General features: G+C 46.6%; 1 protein-coding gene across 12 annotated transcripts in view; it reads left to right on the plus strand.

The window, feature by feature from the left end:
* Window positions 1–11,196, plus strand: part of PASD1 (PAS domain containing repressor 1) — a 97,785-nt gene extending 86,589 nt beyond the window's left edge. For 4 of the 12 annotated variants that reach the window (XM_070604015.1, XM_070604020.1, XM_070604016.1 and 1 more), the window contains 7 exons: window positions 571–676; window positions 2,465–2,736; window positions 5,711–5,893; window positions 6,246–6,440; window positions 6,829–7,103; window positions 8,396–8,651; window positions 10,474–11,196. In XM_070604015.1, coding sequence (XP_070460116.1) covers window positions 571–676; window positions 2,465–2,736; window positions 5,711–5,893; window positions 6,246–6,440; window positions 6,829–7,103; window positions 8,396–8,651; window positions 10,474–10,635 — 1,449 coding nt within the window. In that variant the 3' untranslated portion in view covers window positions 10,636–11,196. The remainder of the gene's footprint in view (window positions 1–570; window positions 677–2,464; window positions 2,737–5,710; window positions 5,894–6,245; window positions 6,441–6,828; window positions 7,104–8,395; window positions 8,652–10,473) is intronic. The other 8 variants (XM_070604019.1, XM_070604024.1, XM_070604021.1 and 5 more) reach the window with 3 other exon arrangements.
* The last annotated feature ends 3,142 nt before the right edge of the window (window positions 11,197–14,338 follow it).

Here is a 14,338-nt window from a genome sequence, read left to right on the forward strand (position 1 = left end):
CTACCATAGTAAAGGTACTTTTGCTCATAATACTCTCAGCTTTAATCTTTGTTACAGACATGGTCATTAACCAGCCCCCAGTTGGCCTCTCCTTCCTCTAAGCCAATGCTGCATGTGCAGGACCTATGGAAAGATGGTCCCATTGGTGGTGGTGCCCTTCTCCTACAGCCTTCCCACCTCTGAACTAGCAGGTCTGGGTCCTCCCAACATCTCTGAAAGGCCTTTTTTTTTTTTTGCCACAGCCTTTGATTGGCACACATTTTTCTTCCACTTGTGCTTTTAGCACACCTATACTTTGTTTCTATTCTCTAGTTTGACAATGTATAGCATGTGGTGCCCATGGTCTCTGCTTGTTGTTATCTTCCAGCAGTATTTTTCAAGGATATGTTTCATGATGGTTTTGTGTTAGGTATTCAATTGATTGTAGCAATGTTAGAAATTGTGATGTGAAATGTATCAAAAGTTTGTGTTCTGCCTGTTTCCTGTTGTTTATATACCTCTTTATCTGCAAATTGAAATATCTTCTCCTGCTTGTTTGGAAATTCCAAGGATAAAGTTAATATTTTACAGGTCAAGCAGTATGGATCACAAGAATCTGTTCCTGTAATTCAGATAGAGTCTGATACATCTTTTGACTCCAGCATATCTTCCCCAGAAACTATACCTGACTCTCCAGGTAGGTTCATGTGGGCATTTCTGTAGGGACTAGCGAAAGAAAAATAGTGGCCTACAGGGTAGTTACAATTTTTCAAATGAAAATAATGTTCTGTTTATAATGGTGTGAAATCACAAAAGTGAATTCTAACTTTCTTCATCTTATGAAGAATTTTTTGAGCTGATGATTTGAGAGCAGTGAAAATGAATATCTCATCGATGGTTCGAGTGCTTGGGAATATTATTCTCTCCCATTTAATTTTAATGTTCTAAAGATTGGTGCTAGCTCTCAGGCCTTGGAGGAATAGCATCTTATCTTTCAATACTTGTGCAGTCTTTCCTGCCATGGCATAGTAGTTGAATTCCAAAGAAACCTCTTGTTTTTAAAAACTGTACTGTAAGAATTGTTAGTAGAGGGCAAAAGGGATAGTCTCTTATTACGTAAGTTTCAATATTAAAGACATTTCATAAATATAATTGTATAAAAAATACAAAACTTAAAGCAGTGGTGGATGCATAATGCAGATCACGGCCTCTAGGTAGCTAATCTTATCAGAGATAATTTGTATCGTGGAATCGCCATATGTAGAAGTAATATCTCTGTATTTTAAATACCCTCGTTAACAACCTTTCCAGTATTGCTGTCAATCTCAAAGCTTTGCTAAAAAAACTCTTTCAAAACAATTTATTTGGGGGGAGAGACAAAGTCCATGAACCTGTAACTGTGATTTCTAAAATGTATAAGAACAATTTAGTTTTAATTTGCACACAGTAAAATTCACTCTTTGGGGAGTCATGTATCTACCACCACAAGACCAAACATTAACAGTTCTATCACCCCAAAGGTCCTTTGTGCCGCCTCTTTGAACTCAAACTCTCTCCCTCACCCACTGGCGATCATTGATGGGTATTCTATCTCTGGTTTCCTTTTTCAAGAATGTCATATAAATGGAATCATACAATATCTAGCCCTTTTGGTCTGGTTTTGTGAACAAAATGCATTTAAGATTCATCCATGTTGCATGAATCAGTGGTTCATTCCTTTATTCTTGCTGAATCGTACTGCATCTTATGAATGTACCACAGGTTTTTTTTTTAATCCATTCATCTGTAGAAGGACATCTGTGTTGTTTCCAAGTGTTTGGTGATTATAAGTAAAGGCACTGTAAATACTTGCACAGGTTTTTTGTATGGATATAAAATTTTAATTCACTTGGGTAAATTCCTGGGAGAGGGACTGCTGGGTCATATGGGAAGTATGTGGGAAAGAAGCTGCCAAATCATTTTCCAAAGTGACTCTACCATTTCGCATTATTCAAATAATGTTCTCCACTTTGCTTCTGGGGGCTGTTGAAGGAGAGTCATGTCACAACACCTCCAAGAGAACTTCAAGCCCTCCTGAGATCTCACAGTCTGGGGAACTTAGTTTTTCAAAAGTGATTTATGACAACGTTTACTTTGGTTTTATCTGTTTGAAAGTACCGAATTTCCAGAAGCAGAGCCAAAAGAAATTTATAATGAAAAGATACTTAACAAGAATGGGTTTGGACTCCTGCTTATACTTGGGTGGATGGAGGTAAAGTCAAACACTCGCTCCTTTTTCTTCATTTTCATATCTGAACAGATTTTTAAGCAGTGTTTTGAATTAATCCTGGTACCTGGCACATTTAATTCTTAAAATGGAATAAAACTGGACTCGCCTGTTTTTATGACTTATAAAAGGAAATAAGGAGAAATCTGTGTAATCTCTTTGATAATGTTGATACTTTTGCTTTTTTGGTCATGGATTCCACTGTGCTTTTCTCCTCAGCTACATCATCTTTGCAAAGCTTTGAATCTGAACATAAAGTGGAAAACGTGGATGAGGTGGAAGAGGTAGAAGAGGTGGACCAGATGGATGAGATGGAAGAGGTGGAGCAAGTGGAGGAGGTGGAGCAAATAGAGCAGTTGGAGCAGGAGGCCCAGGTGGAGGAGGTGGAGCAGGAGGCCCAGGTGGAGGAGGTGGAGCAGGAGGCCCAGGTGGAGCAGGTGGACCAGAAGAACCTCTTGTCCTCCAGTTTGGCTGCTGACATCAGTGATCAGGTACCTCTGGAAGTCTTATCCCACATATTTATTCTGACCCTGCAAAGCTCTGAATTTCCACTCTTGTTCCCAGTTTCACTTTGCAGAAAGCATGCTCTTTCTGTTTTACTGGATTTTCAGATGCAGCTGAGAATCCAGTGGGCCCTAGCAAACAGGGAGGCTGGAGGTTCTCCCTAAATACAAATCCCTGTACTCCTCTTAATGTGAAATATGCTAAAACACTTTATGCTTGAGAGAATGTTTGAGTCAAATAGGAAGCTTAACTACTAAGAAAAGGCAGTATTTTTATGAGCCATGCTCCTCGTCACCTGTGACGGGACGCTAACTATCTCAAGGAAAGATGACTTTCCTGCCTTCTTATACCAACACCTCCCCACCAGGAGCTAGGCTTCCCCAATAGAATTTTTATTAGGTTAGAATCATGCTTTTTAGAATGTTAGATATATCCAGCCTTCAAATGTCAGCACCAGTATATGGTCGAAAGCCAAATCAAAACGGTTGGATTAACTACTCTGTTGCTCTTCTATCCCCAAATGTGTGTACATAATTGCAGATTGGGATGATCATCTTTTATGTTAGAGAAGATTATTAAAATCAGGATTGGCAGCCAAGATAATGACTTTATGGTCTGTTATGTGGGACTGTGTGCATTAATTACGAAGCCCTAAGATGAGTCACTCCATTCCTGATGCCAAAGGCATCCTCTTCTAATGAGAAGAACTGAGGGCTAGAAGACAGTTGTTTGAGTTTGGCCCCAACAACGTGACCATGGCACATCCCCGAGTCTCGGTTTCTCCATTTTGAAATGGTCTGCTTGCCTTGAAGAGATTTTCAGACTTGTAGGAAAATTCTTTCAACTATTTAAAAGAAAATTTCTGTAGAAATCCATTTTGTCCTTATTTATGTTCTTATGTTAAAAGTTGTGGGTCCTCTTTCACTGTTGATAGATTTCTCTTCTCCTTTGAATTAATTTATAATTAAACTTTAAATATAACTTTTGTTTAAAATAGTCAAAATAACCAGCAATGAGCATGTGTAGTGTGGCTCTGCATGTGATAGCATATGTATTGGGCTTATTTCTGGGTGCCATGGGTTGGCAGACTGGAATGTGTCCATAAGGTGGAGACCAGGATGGAGGCGGGCTGGAAAATGTCACATGGTCAGTAGTGGAAGGAGAAGGGAGACTGGGGAGGGCCAGGACAGCTTGATCCAAATAGCTGCAGGACCGTCATACTCCTGAAGTGGAAGACGTTTCCGGTGGATCAAACTAGGGCAGAGAGCTAGCGGCGCAAGGCAGGAAGGGATGCCCTTCCAAGGAAGCCCTTCTCAGCCTCCCCAGGTAGTGAGCCCCCTCCCCTTCAATGGGAAGGCTTTGAGCCAAGGCTTGGTAGCTCATCTGCCAGGGACAGCAGAGAAAAGATTCCTGCCTGGAGAAGTGTGCGGTGGGGGGAGGTGGATGTGATGACCTGTAAGATTTGTCTCTTCCAGTCTTGAGTTTAGAGATTTTTTGGTTTAATGAATGCCTGCTTTCTTATATGAAGATATATATATATATATATATATATATATATATATATATATAATATAGTGAAAGGACAATTGGATCATTTCCAATAGATTAAAAATGCATATATAATGTTTTATTCCGAGTGTATTCTATGCAAGTTTTTTTTTCTCTCTCCCTCTTTTTAAGAATTCAACTGTGTGTTTCCATTAACCGTAAAGGAGTTGAAGACCCACAGTTTTGCTTCCTAGCAGTTGCATGTGTGTGTACCTTTTTCTTACTCTTGGTATTGGGATTATGGATTGGAAGCGAGGCTCTCTTATCTTGTTTGTACACACAGTGTCTAGCACAGATCAAGGCAAACAACACTTGTTTCCAGGTCCTACTTACAGCTTTGACAGTTCTTTTTCAAGAATCCCACCTCTTTTCTGACCCCTTCAGCCAATCAGTTGAGAAGTCCTATCCACTTTCTTAATTTCTCTCGAATGTGTCCCTTCTTTTCAGTGTCCTACCTCTGGACTGTTTCAGGCTCCTATTACCTCTATCTTGAGTTACCTCCACAGCCTTCTAACTGGCTTCTCTCTGACTCCAAGCTTACTCTCTCCCGTCAGTCAGTTCATCTTCCACACTGTTGCCAGAAGGCATGTTTTACCACATAGATCTGAGCATGTCACTTTCCCAATCAGGTCTGTGTTTTAGACTGCTCCTTCTGGCAGCAGCACAAGATGGCTGATAAATAAAATCTAAGTCCCTCGGCTGCCTAAACTTGTATGGTCTGCACAAGGCTCTTCCTCTGGTTTCCCTTCCATAGGAGATTTGCCTCATCCCCTCTATTCCAGCCAACCCGAAGCATTGCTTTGTCCCCCAACACACTCTATACTTTTATAAACCTGTACATTTGTTTAATTCCATATCTGAGGCTGTTACTCACGTTAAAATTAGATTTCTAAGGCCAGGAGGAGGATGGTCCTTCAAGTACTATAACTGTGCTTGGACAGTAGCTACTTTAGAGGCCATTGCGAAGGTCAGATCTGTGCGTTTCTGTACAGTGCTTAGAAAAGTATCTGGAACAAAGGAAGCGCCAGTTGAGCCTTCTTCTTTTAACTGCAGTGCTAACAGGGCATCCCATGGATGTTTCCCGTATGTCTCATTTGTGATATGACCCGCTGCATTCTGACTTCTCCACCGAGGCCTTTGGGCAGGTTTCTTCACATCTCTGGGTGAATTCCACAGCTTTATGTTTAAGGGAAAAATCAGACTAAATGATCCCCATGATCCATTTCTGATCGAGAATTCCTGGATTCTCTAAACATTTCTTCAAACTTTCTAGAATGAATGAAATCAGGATTGGAGTGCTGCTATTTGCATTCTCAGTCTTTCAAAACTTGGAAAGAAAACAACATGGTATGATTTGGAGAACCTGGTGTCCCTATAGTATATGAACCATAAGTGATTGATTTCTTCCCACAGCCATTACCATCACTATCATCAATTGCATCATACATCGACAAACGTGAGCTGGAATTGATGAAGAAGTTCAAAGAGCAGCTGGAAGAGAAGACTCAGATGCTGCATGCTGACATCAGAAACCAGCAGAAGGCACTGGAAATGATTAGGGAGCAGCTTCAGGCAATGCAGGAGTCCAAATTTCAGGTCAGAGACCAGTTCCATGTAAGTGGCAGAAGGGAGAGGAGAAAGGAACCATGACAATCTTCAAGGAGTTAATCAATAGGGCCTGCTAGTAGCGACAGCTGCTGCCCTAGGGCAGCATGGGACATCTGGAGCAATCTTCAGCAGGGACTTCATGGCAATGCCCTTTTTCTCTTGGCTACAGAAGCTGAGATGGGCCCAGCCAGGCTCTTGCAGTGGCAGATGTGGCTCATATACAGTCAAGGCTTCCTGTGGGCTTACCTTTGGGCAGTCTCGTTCCATGCCCAGCATGTCTTGTGCCCTAAGGAAAGGTGTGGACCCTGAACAAGATCTTTGTAATACTGTGTCCTTACAGATGCAACCAAACACCTCACTCTACATTGAAAATCCTGAGCCCCAGTCTTTGGAGCCAGTGCCCAAGAAACGACGCACTGAGCAAATGAAGTCCCTCCCAGATCTCAAGGAGGCCAAAGATTTCTGTGGTTCATATTCGTCTCACTCTTTCAAATTCCCTGAGGAGCTTGAGGAGCCTTATGATGCCTCCACCCAGGTATGGAAAGCCTGTTTTAACTATGTAGCTGAAAGAGGATTTCATTTTCATGAAAATTTGGGCTCACCTGGTTCTCCTGAGGGGTTAGTGGCTGCTGCTTAGTTGGCTGCAGCTCTTTTGCCTGAGATTGAAAATCCTGGTTAACTAGACCTGGACACACATGCACACGTCCATGTACATGTGTGCTGGGTTGCAGCTTCTCATGGCACGGAGCGTGACTGCAAGTAGTGCCCAGCCAAACAAGTAGACAGTCACCCAGGGCGCAATGCCCAGAGAGGCAGGGCTACTGTTGTCTTCTGCTTTGGGAACCTGGAGTGGGAGTGTCCAATCAATTTCTGGGAGGCTCCTGCAGACACTGAGGTACTTTTATCTCTTCCTTTTGATGCAGCAGCACCTGCAGGAGCAGGAACAATACCTGCAGCAACAGATGCAGCAGGAGGAGCTGCTGCAGGAACAGCCACAGCAGCATAATGTCGTTTTGGGAGATGAAACACTGCAAATAGGCCTGCCAAACCAAAGCAGCGTTTCTCTGCCCCTCTATAATGACCCCGTGATGTTCACGCAGAGCCAGCCTGTCGTTCCTGTCCAATTAGGAGATGAGCAACAGCCCTCTGAGTACTATCAGGACGAAAACCTTGGGGGCCAGGAAGATGAGAGTCGTAGGTAAGAAGTGCATGGAATGGTGATAATGGCTAAGGTCACTGGTTTCTTCTTGTGGCTGGACACCATGCCTGAGACCATTGGTGACTTTCCCAGAGGACACCAAAAGCCCCCTCATCAAAAGCAATGTGCTCCCACTCATCTTGCTCTGTGGCTACTGGGGCCCCTGCCTCTACATGCACAGTGCATGGCCAAGCATGCATTGATGAGGCAGAGGAGTCTCCATGAAAATAGGGGGACTAGATAAGGAAGCCTCCAAGCTAGGGATTTGGCATGCAAATCTTGAAATTGCTTGGCTTCACCCCCCAAGTGCAATCTCACGGGCACATGGTGTCTTTAGGGAAGTCTTGAGTGCCCACAACTGGATACTCCTGGGCTCCCAGCTTTCATTTCCCCCTTCAGTGGAATCTGGTGATCACAGTAGACCAGGTGAAGGGGTCCTCATGGCATTCACGATCTATATGAGGGAAGTCGTTGTGAAAGAGTTGCTGGTTTGCCATTGGATACCTAAAGAACCAAGAACACAGAATTCAGTCCTGGAAGGCAGGATGAGGACATGAACACGTATTCTACTCAGTGATACAGTCTTTGGTCCCATGCCAGAAAGAGAAGGTTCTGTTCAGCAGTGAAGGGGTTGCTTAGCACATACTTGGTGCCCAATAAATATTTTTGAATGAGTTCCAGCTCTCTGAGCAAGCCTCCCAGAGCTCTCCGGATTTCCTTCTGGGCCTTCTTTTACGATCAGTGGCCCTGACACGTGAGGTGGGTCAATGCCATGTTTCCCACTGGCCTGATCGTGAGAGTCAAGGTGAGGAGGTTGTTGAAAGTGCAGATTCAGAGTTGGGAGCAGGGCTTAGAAATCTGTTTATCTCATGACCCCCCCCGCCCCAGGCTTAGGGTTGTAGAGAGAGCACTGGACTTGGAGTGAGGAAATCGGCCTGGCAGCCCCTCGCAGTCACTAGCCCCTTTAGTGATGAAGGGCAAGTCTCTGACTTTGGGGTAGATGAAGTGCCTTGCACAAGACCACAGAAGTCACCATCATGGTAGAACAAGTACAGTCCAAGTAATACAAATAAAACCACTTGAGACAAATAACTGTAATTTATCTCAAGGTTTACCTTCACTTTACTTTGGCAAATTGAGTCTTATTCAGGCCAAAGTGAGAGTACAAACAAGTGAATCTTGATTTAGCCACCAAAACCAAGTGTACCTTAAGCACCTACTGATGAGCAAGACAGTCTTCTGGGTCATCGTTTCTAGATCTGTGCCACTGTAACATGTTTCTTCTCTTACAGCTTTCTTCCTGAGGACCTGCGGGGGTCCTCCATGAATCTGCTGTCCATGGCACGTAGCCCAAGCTCGATTTCCTCTACCAGTTTTCCTGAGTGTCTCATTGGTTCTGATTCAAACTTAGTCCCCCTGGACACCTCGCAGGAGTACATCCATCTTTGGCAACAGCCACCAGATCCACAGCATGACCTTTACCTCCAAGAGGATACTTGGTCTTCCAATGAGCAGGCCATCCTGCAAGACCAAGCTGCCTGGCCCCAGGTATGCCACCCCTTCTCCTCTGCCCTGCAGCCCAAGTCAGAGGCTTCTGCACAGAGGCGGGCCCCTTCTCCATAAGGCTCACACACAGGAGTACACTTCATGTGTGAAATATAGTCTTCAAAACTCAATAAATCTGAGGTGGTTACTCACATGGTAGTAGCACTCACTGCTGAGTACAAAGATTCTCTTCAGCCTTCCATGAAAAAGTGAGCTGTCCTCATGGATATTAAATGCAATCTGACTTGGAAACTTCTCAAAAATATATTACTTGGGCAAAGTTAGTCATGCTATATGCTGTTTGTTGCCCCAGCCCAGACCCCTTTCTGAACTTGTGAATTTTAAGTTCTGCTACAAAATCCAGGCCTAGTGTAGCTGTGTTTCTTCATACCGAAAACAAACGCAGAGTCCTACTGTTGAATGTGCTTGGTATCTATGCATGTCATGCCCCATGTTTGGCAGGGCAGACCCCAGCTTGGGGATCATTTGCAACATCCATGTTTCCAGGGCAGTGGTGGGACTGGTCCAGATGGCAGTCACATAGCAGGTTTTGCTCCCAGGTACACTCCCAGCAGACCCCTTGGGCACCACAAACTCCCATTCTTACTAACAGCACTTAACAAAGGGTATTTTGATTCTGGCTTTAGAAATCTTAATAGAGCCTCAACTCTTTTTTTAAAAACTAAAAACAACAAGAAAAAAACAGTAAGCTAAGGCAGAATGAAGGAGTTTGGATATTTTAAGTGGCTAAAGGTGTGAATAATTTCACATACACACCTTAAACCACTGGGCTGCCAGCCCTCCAGGAAGTTGATCTGTTAGAGGGACTGCCCACACAAAGAGATCAGATGGCCAGTGAACCCTGTGGTTCAGTTACCAAGCCAGATTCTGGTGAGACCCTTCCTCATGCCTGCTCTCAAGGTGTTTACCCTCTGGATGTGCCCTGAGAGGCAGAGCTGAGACAAAGCTGAGCAGATATCCCAGGAAAGTGGAGAAGGGAGGACCCCGGAAGGTTGTGCAGATAGGAGATCACAGTGGAACAGCCAAGGGCAGGACCGTGTGGGAACTTCCCTGTCCATAATACTTCAGGGGCCCCCCACACCCTGCTCTGGCTCATCTCCACCACCCCTTGGGCCCTCCCTCTCTCTGGGTCCCCAGACACCTCTAGCTTTCTGCCCATAGCCCATTCTTGCTCCTTCTGATTCTTTTATCTTCTCCACCCTCTTGAATTCCACTTGTTGAAATCTTACATCACCTTCAAAACCCACCCCAAGGGGGGTCCCTCCTTCTCCAATAGAAAAGATTCCCTTAGCCCACTCTTTGTAACACCATTTTTGTGTCTGTCCCTCTTCCCCTCTCCATTGCACAGAGTGGATTGTTACCTCTCCCATCACGTTGTTCAGGTGGGCCAGGTAGCTGCTAATCAGGCTCAGCATGGAAGTCACTTAGTCCAAGTAGAATAATGGCAAGGTCCAAGGGTAGGGGCAGGAAGAGAGCTTCCAAGGCCTTGGCTAGCCAGGGCTGCCAGAGAAGCTGGTTTGGGCAGGGCCAGCCACGGGATCCAGTAGCCTTAGACATGAAGACAAGTTTAGGAGAGCCCAGGCATGCTTCTGCTGGTCTTTAAGCTAACGTGACATTAGGAGAGAGAAGCAGGGAGGAACCCAGTTTTCCCCCGCTCTACCTTCTACCGGCACCTTGCAGGCTTGTGTTCCACAGAGGTACTTCTCAGCACCTTGTTGACCTGAACTAAAGGGATCCTCCCTCCACCGCGAAATGGGCCCAGAAACTTTAGCAAAAGACTCCACCTTGTCCCCCTTTTTCCTAGCAGGCACAAGCCCCTGAGGCAGGAGCCCAGCTACCTCCAAGTCCAGAGGCTTTCCAGGCCCCTGCTGAATATCCACCAGACCAAATCAGCTATTTCGTGCCTGCAGAGCAGTCCAGCTTGGATGAACACCAGCACCAGCAGTACTTTCATACCGAGTCTTGAGAGAAGAGAGGAGACAGGCCGATGAGGCCTGCGTGGCTAGGGGACTCCAAGGCTTATAGAGTCCCCTAGAGTAGGGGTTAGGGGGTGGGTGTGGATACTTACTATTCTTTCCTGATAAGTTCTTTCTGTAATTGTTAGTTGAGCACAACCTGTTTTGTGGAAGCAGAGGCAGCCTATGATCCCCAGTGGGCTAGTATGTGACAGCAGCCAGGCCACAGCAGGAGACCGCTGTGCCCACCTGCCCTTCCCAGTCTCGCACACACCTATTCTCCCATGGGGTGGCAGGCTGCAGAGTCTCATCAACTTAGAACACCCTTTTTCTGCCAAGAAATATTTTCCAGCATGTTTTACTATCTAGGAAGAAGCTGTTTTGTCTTAAGCTGCAAGAATTCCAAGGCCTTGGCCTTGATGATGAAGCCCTGCATCTCTTCCACAGTCTTTTGGGGAAACCCACAGGGAACAGCATTACAACTGTGGGAAGCTGAAATAAGGTCAACAGAGGCGCTTCATGCTGAAATAGTCACAACTTAACTGCTTAATAAAAATTGTCTTTCACTGCAACTCTCTGTGAACTTTGACTGACTTTTGGAACCTAGAAATGGTACCGACTGGTGCCTACTCGTGCCAAGGTCCTGAGTGAAGGGTTCATTTCCTGGAGTTCCTCTTTATGTGGCCTGTTCTCCTCAACCTCTCGTTCACACCTCAGCTCCCTGCCACATTTGCAGAGGCTGGTGGATCCTGCCTTCCCAAGTGGCCATGTACCCAGGCTCTCTGTGTAGCTGAGGCCTACTGGCTCCTTCACTGAAACCAAGGGCAGCCCAAGGCCTGCCGGGCCTGAAATAGTTAGCCTAGGGGCTACCCACCCTGTGTAGACTGTGCTCGTGCCTCATATGTCGCCTCAGAGGTGAACCTGGATGCTAAAGGGCAAAGTGCCCATTTGCTTTGCATGCAGGTTTCTTCTCTCCTGCCCATAGCCTTTTCTTGGGCAGGTGCACTCCCTGGAGGAAAAGTGATTGCTCTCTAGTCAGGTCCAAGGAGAGCACCTTTCCAGCTGTCTGCAAGGAGAGGGAAAGAGGGGAGGAGAGAAAGGGGGGGCGCTTTGATAACGTTATCTGAAGTTATTGTATACCTTTAATATCAGTCTTAAGGTAATGAACCGTTGCTGGAAGAAGGCAAAGGAAGCCCCCAGTCTCTAGTGGCAAGTTAAAATAAAGGGGGCACATGAGGCCTCATACCCACAGGAGGAGCTTGGTATTCTCAGGTGGCCTGATCTCTACCAGGGTGCTATGGACTGAACGTGTCCCCCAAACTTCATGCATTGAAGCCCTACCCTGCAATGTGATGGTATTTGGAGGCGAGGCCTTTGGGAGTTGCTTAGGTTCGATGAGGTCATGAGGGTAGGACCCCCATGATGGGATTAATGGGCTTATAAGAACAGACACAGAGAGCTTGCTCCCTCTCTCACCTTGTATGCACAAAGAGGAGGTCATGTCAGCATACAGGAAGATGGTGGCTACCTACAAACCAAGAGAAGAGGTCTCAGAATAAAACCCACCTTGTTGGCACCTTAATCTTGGACTTCCAGCCTCCAGAACCATTAAAAATAAAGATCTGTTGTTGAATCCCCCCATCTATGGTATTTCGTTATGACAGCCTGAGCTGACCAAGGCACAGGAGCTGTTTGCGTTCAGGCATGTCCCTTCGTAGCTGTTGGGAAGGAGAAGCTGAAGGCCCAGTCACTTCTCTGAGTCACTCCTTGGCACTTAGAGGAACATCTCCCATTGTGTTCAGCAGATGCAGAACATTTCCAGGAACCAGTTCTCTTGGGCCACCCAGCAGAGATGGGAGCAGTGGTCCCAGGCAATCTTGATATCATTTTTGACTTTGGACAGACAGAGTTGGAAGTGACAGGCATTCCGAGGTGTTAGCAGGGACTCTGTTGCTTCCTGCACTGGCAGCTGCCTCCCTTGAGAGGTAGAACTGGGAGGCAGAGGCTGCTACATCTGCCACTTCCTTCTCTTGGGAGATCATGGGACCACTGTACCCTCTCCTGCCAGACAATAGAGGAAGGACTGCACATGTACAAAACCATGTCACACTTGTTAAAGAGAGTGATGAACGATTGCAGGGGAGCAAGAGGCACCACTCCACTAGCATGCAGAGTGGCCCAGGCTCAGGGGTCAAGAGCTGCCTCGTAGACCATGGCGGGGTGGGTGGCATTCAGGCATGCAGGCTCCTTCTGGCTCCTCAGTCAACTGGTAGCATTCTGATCATGGGAGCAGCTCAGAGGCTTACTGTGCAGCATCGGGAGCTCCCATAGCCAGATCTGGTGTTTCTCACAGGAAAAGAATTTAGTCCTGCCTTGTTTCTCCCTCTACATGGCAAGGGAGAGGCCGGCAGGCAGGCCCAAGAGTGGCACACTCCCAGGAGATGCAGCTGAGACCCGTTCTGCCTTGGACAAGTCACTTAAGCTCCTGGGCCTCAGTTTCTCCATCTGAAAAAAAGGAGGGAGGAGGAGACAATGCTTTTCCTACCTAGAACGGTAGGACTGAAAGATGCTTCGGGAAAGGCACCGTGAAAGCTGGCTAGACGGGAGGCGTTCAGTTGGGGTTCTTGTTTGATCAATGTTTGGAGTGTGCCAGGGCTGGGATTTGTTTGATCTGGCCCAATTTCTGCTGGCTTCCCCACCCCCTGCATTTCAGAGAAGGATCCTGAATTGGGGAAGTCTGTGGGCTCCTCAGGCTCTGCCTCAACTGCTCAGCTCCTGGCTTGGCCCCAGAGCCATGTTGCCAGAGGGTTGGAGGGCTGGCTGCCTAGGCCTACTTTTTCCCAAGGATCTCCACAGGAGTAGCTGCAAGGACACCCCATCTTAGGATGAGGGGAAGTTGGGGGTACAGAGGGCAGAAGCCCAGAATCAGTGCTCACATGCAGGATCATCCAGTTGTGACTTAGTTTTGTGTATTACTGAGGTCAAACTATGGCGAGCGAATTCTCTGTGGCCTCTTAGGCAGTTCTGGGTCCAATTCCCACTCTGAGGCAGTCGTGGTCCTCCCTGCCGAGACCTTAGACTTGGTTGCCTGGGTGGACCACCGGCTTTAACTGGGGTCAGGTGGAGCTTACCTTTTCATTTTCCCAGGCACGAGCCCTAAGTCCCCCCGCTCCAGAGGGTCTCCTGATGATTGCCACCAGGGAGAAAGCTGTCTGCTCGCAGGCTGTGGGAGGGGCAGGGCTGACCAGACCAAAGGATGGCAGTGTCGGCATGAGGATAAGGCGTGACTCGTGTCCCTTTAGCCACAAAGTGATAAGAAATGAGTGGGCCTTATGTGCACTTTTCAGTCGTGAGCTGAAGGGTGAGGCCTGTACCAGCCTTGCCCGGGGCAGGAGAGAAGTTTAGGCACTACTTGCTTCAAAAAGAATGGTTACAAACAAGCTTCCAGGGCCACGCCTCAAACTGGAAAGAGCTATGCCTGTCCCGTGATCTGCACTAAGCTGCTCCAGGAGGCTCTGGGGACTTTGCAGCCTGTCCCACAAAGTTTCTCCTGGGAAATCTTGAAACAGATGCAGCATCTAGGACTACTCAGGACAAATTTTCTGTCCATCACCCTCCCTCCAAGCCCCACATGCTGCACACACAGTGCACAACCCTCGCCAGCCACCTCCTCTTTACTCTTAGACTCTTCTTGGGCGTGGGAGAGCAGAGGGA

This window comes from Equus przewalskii, chromosome X (genome assembly GCF_037783145.1).
Source record: "Equus przewalskii isolate Varuska chromosome X, EquPr2, whole genome shotgun sequence".
Lineage (NCBI taxonomy): Eukaryota > Metazoa > Chordata > Mammalia > Perissodactyla > Equidae > Equus > Equus przewalskii.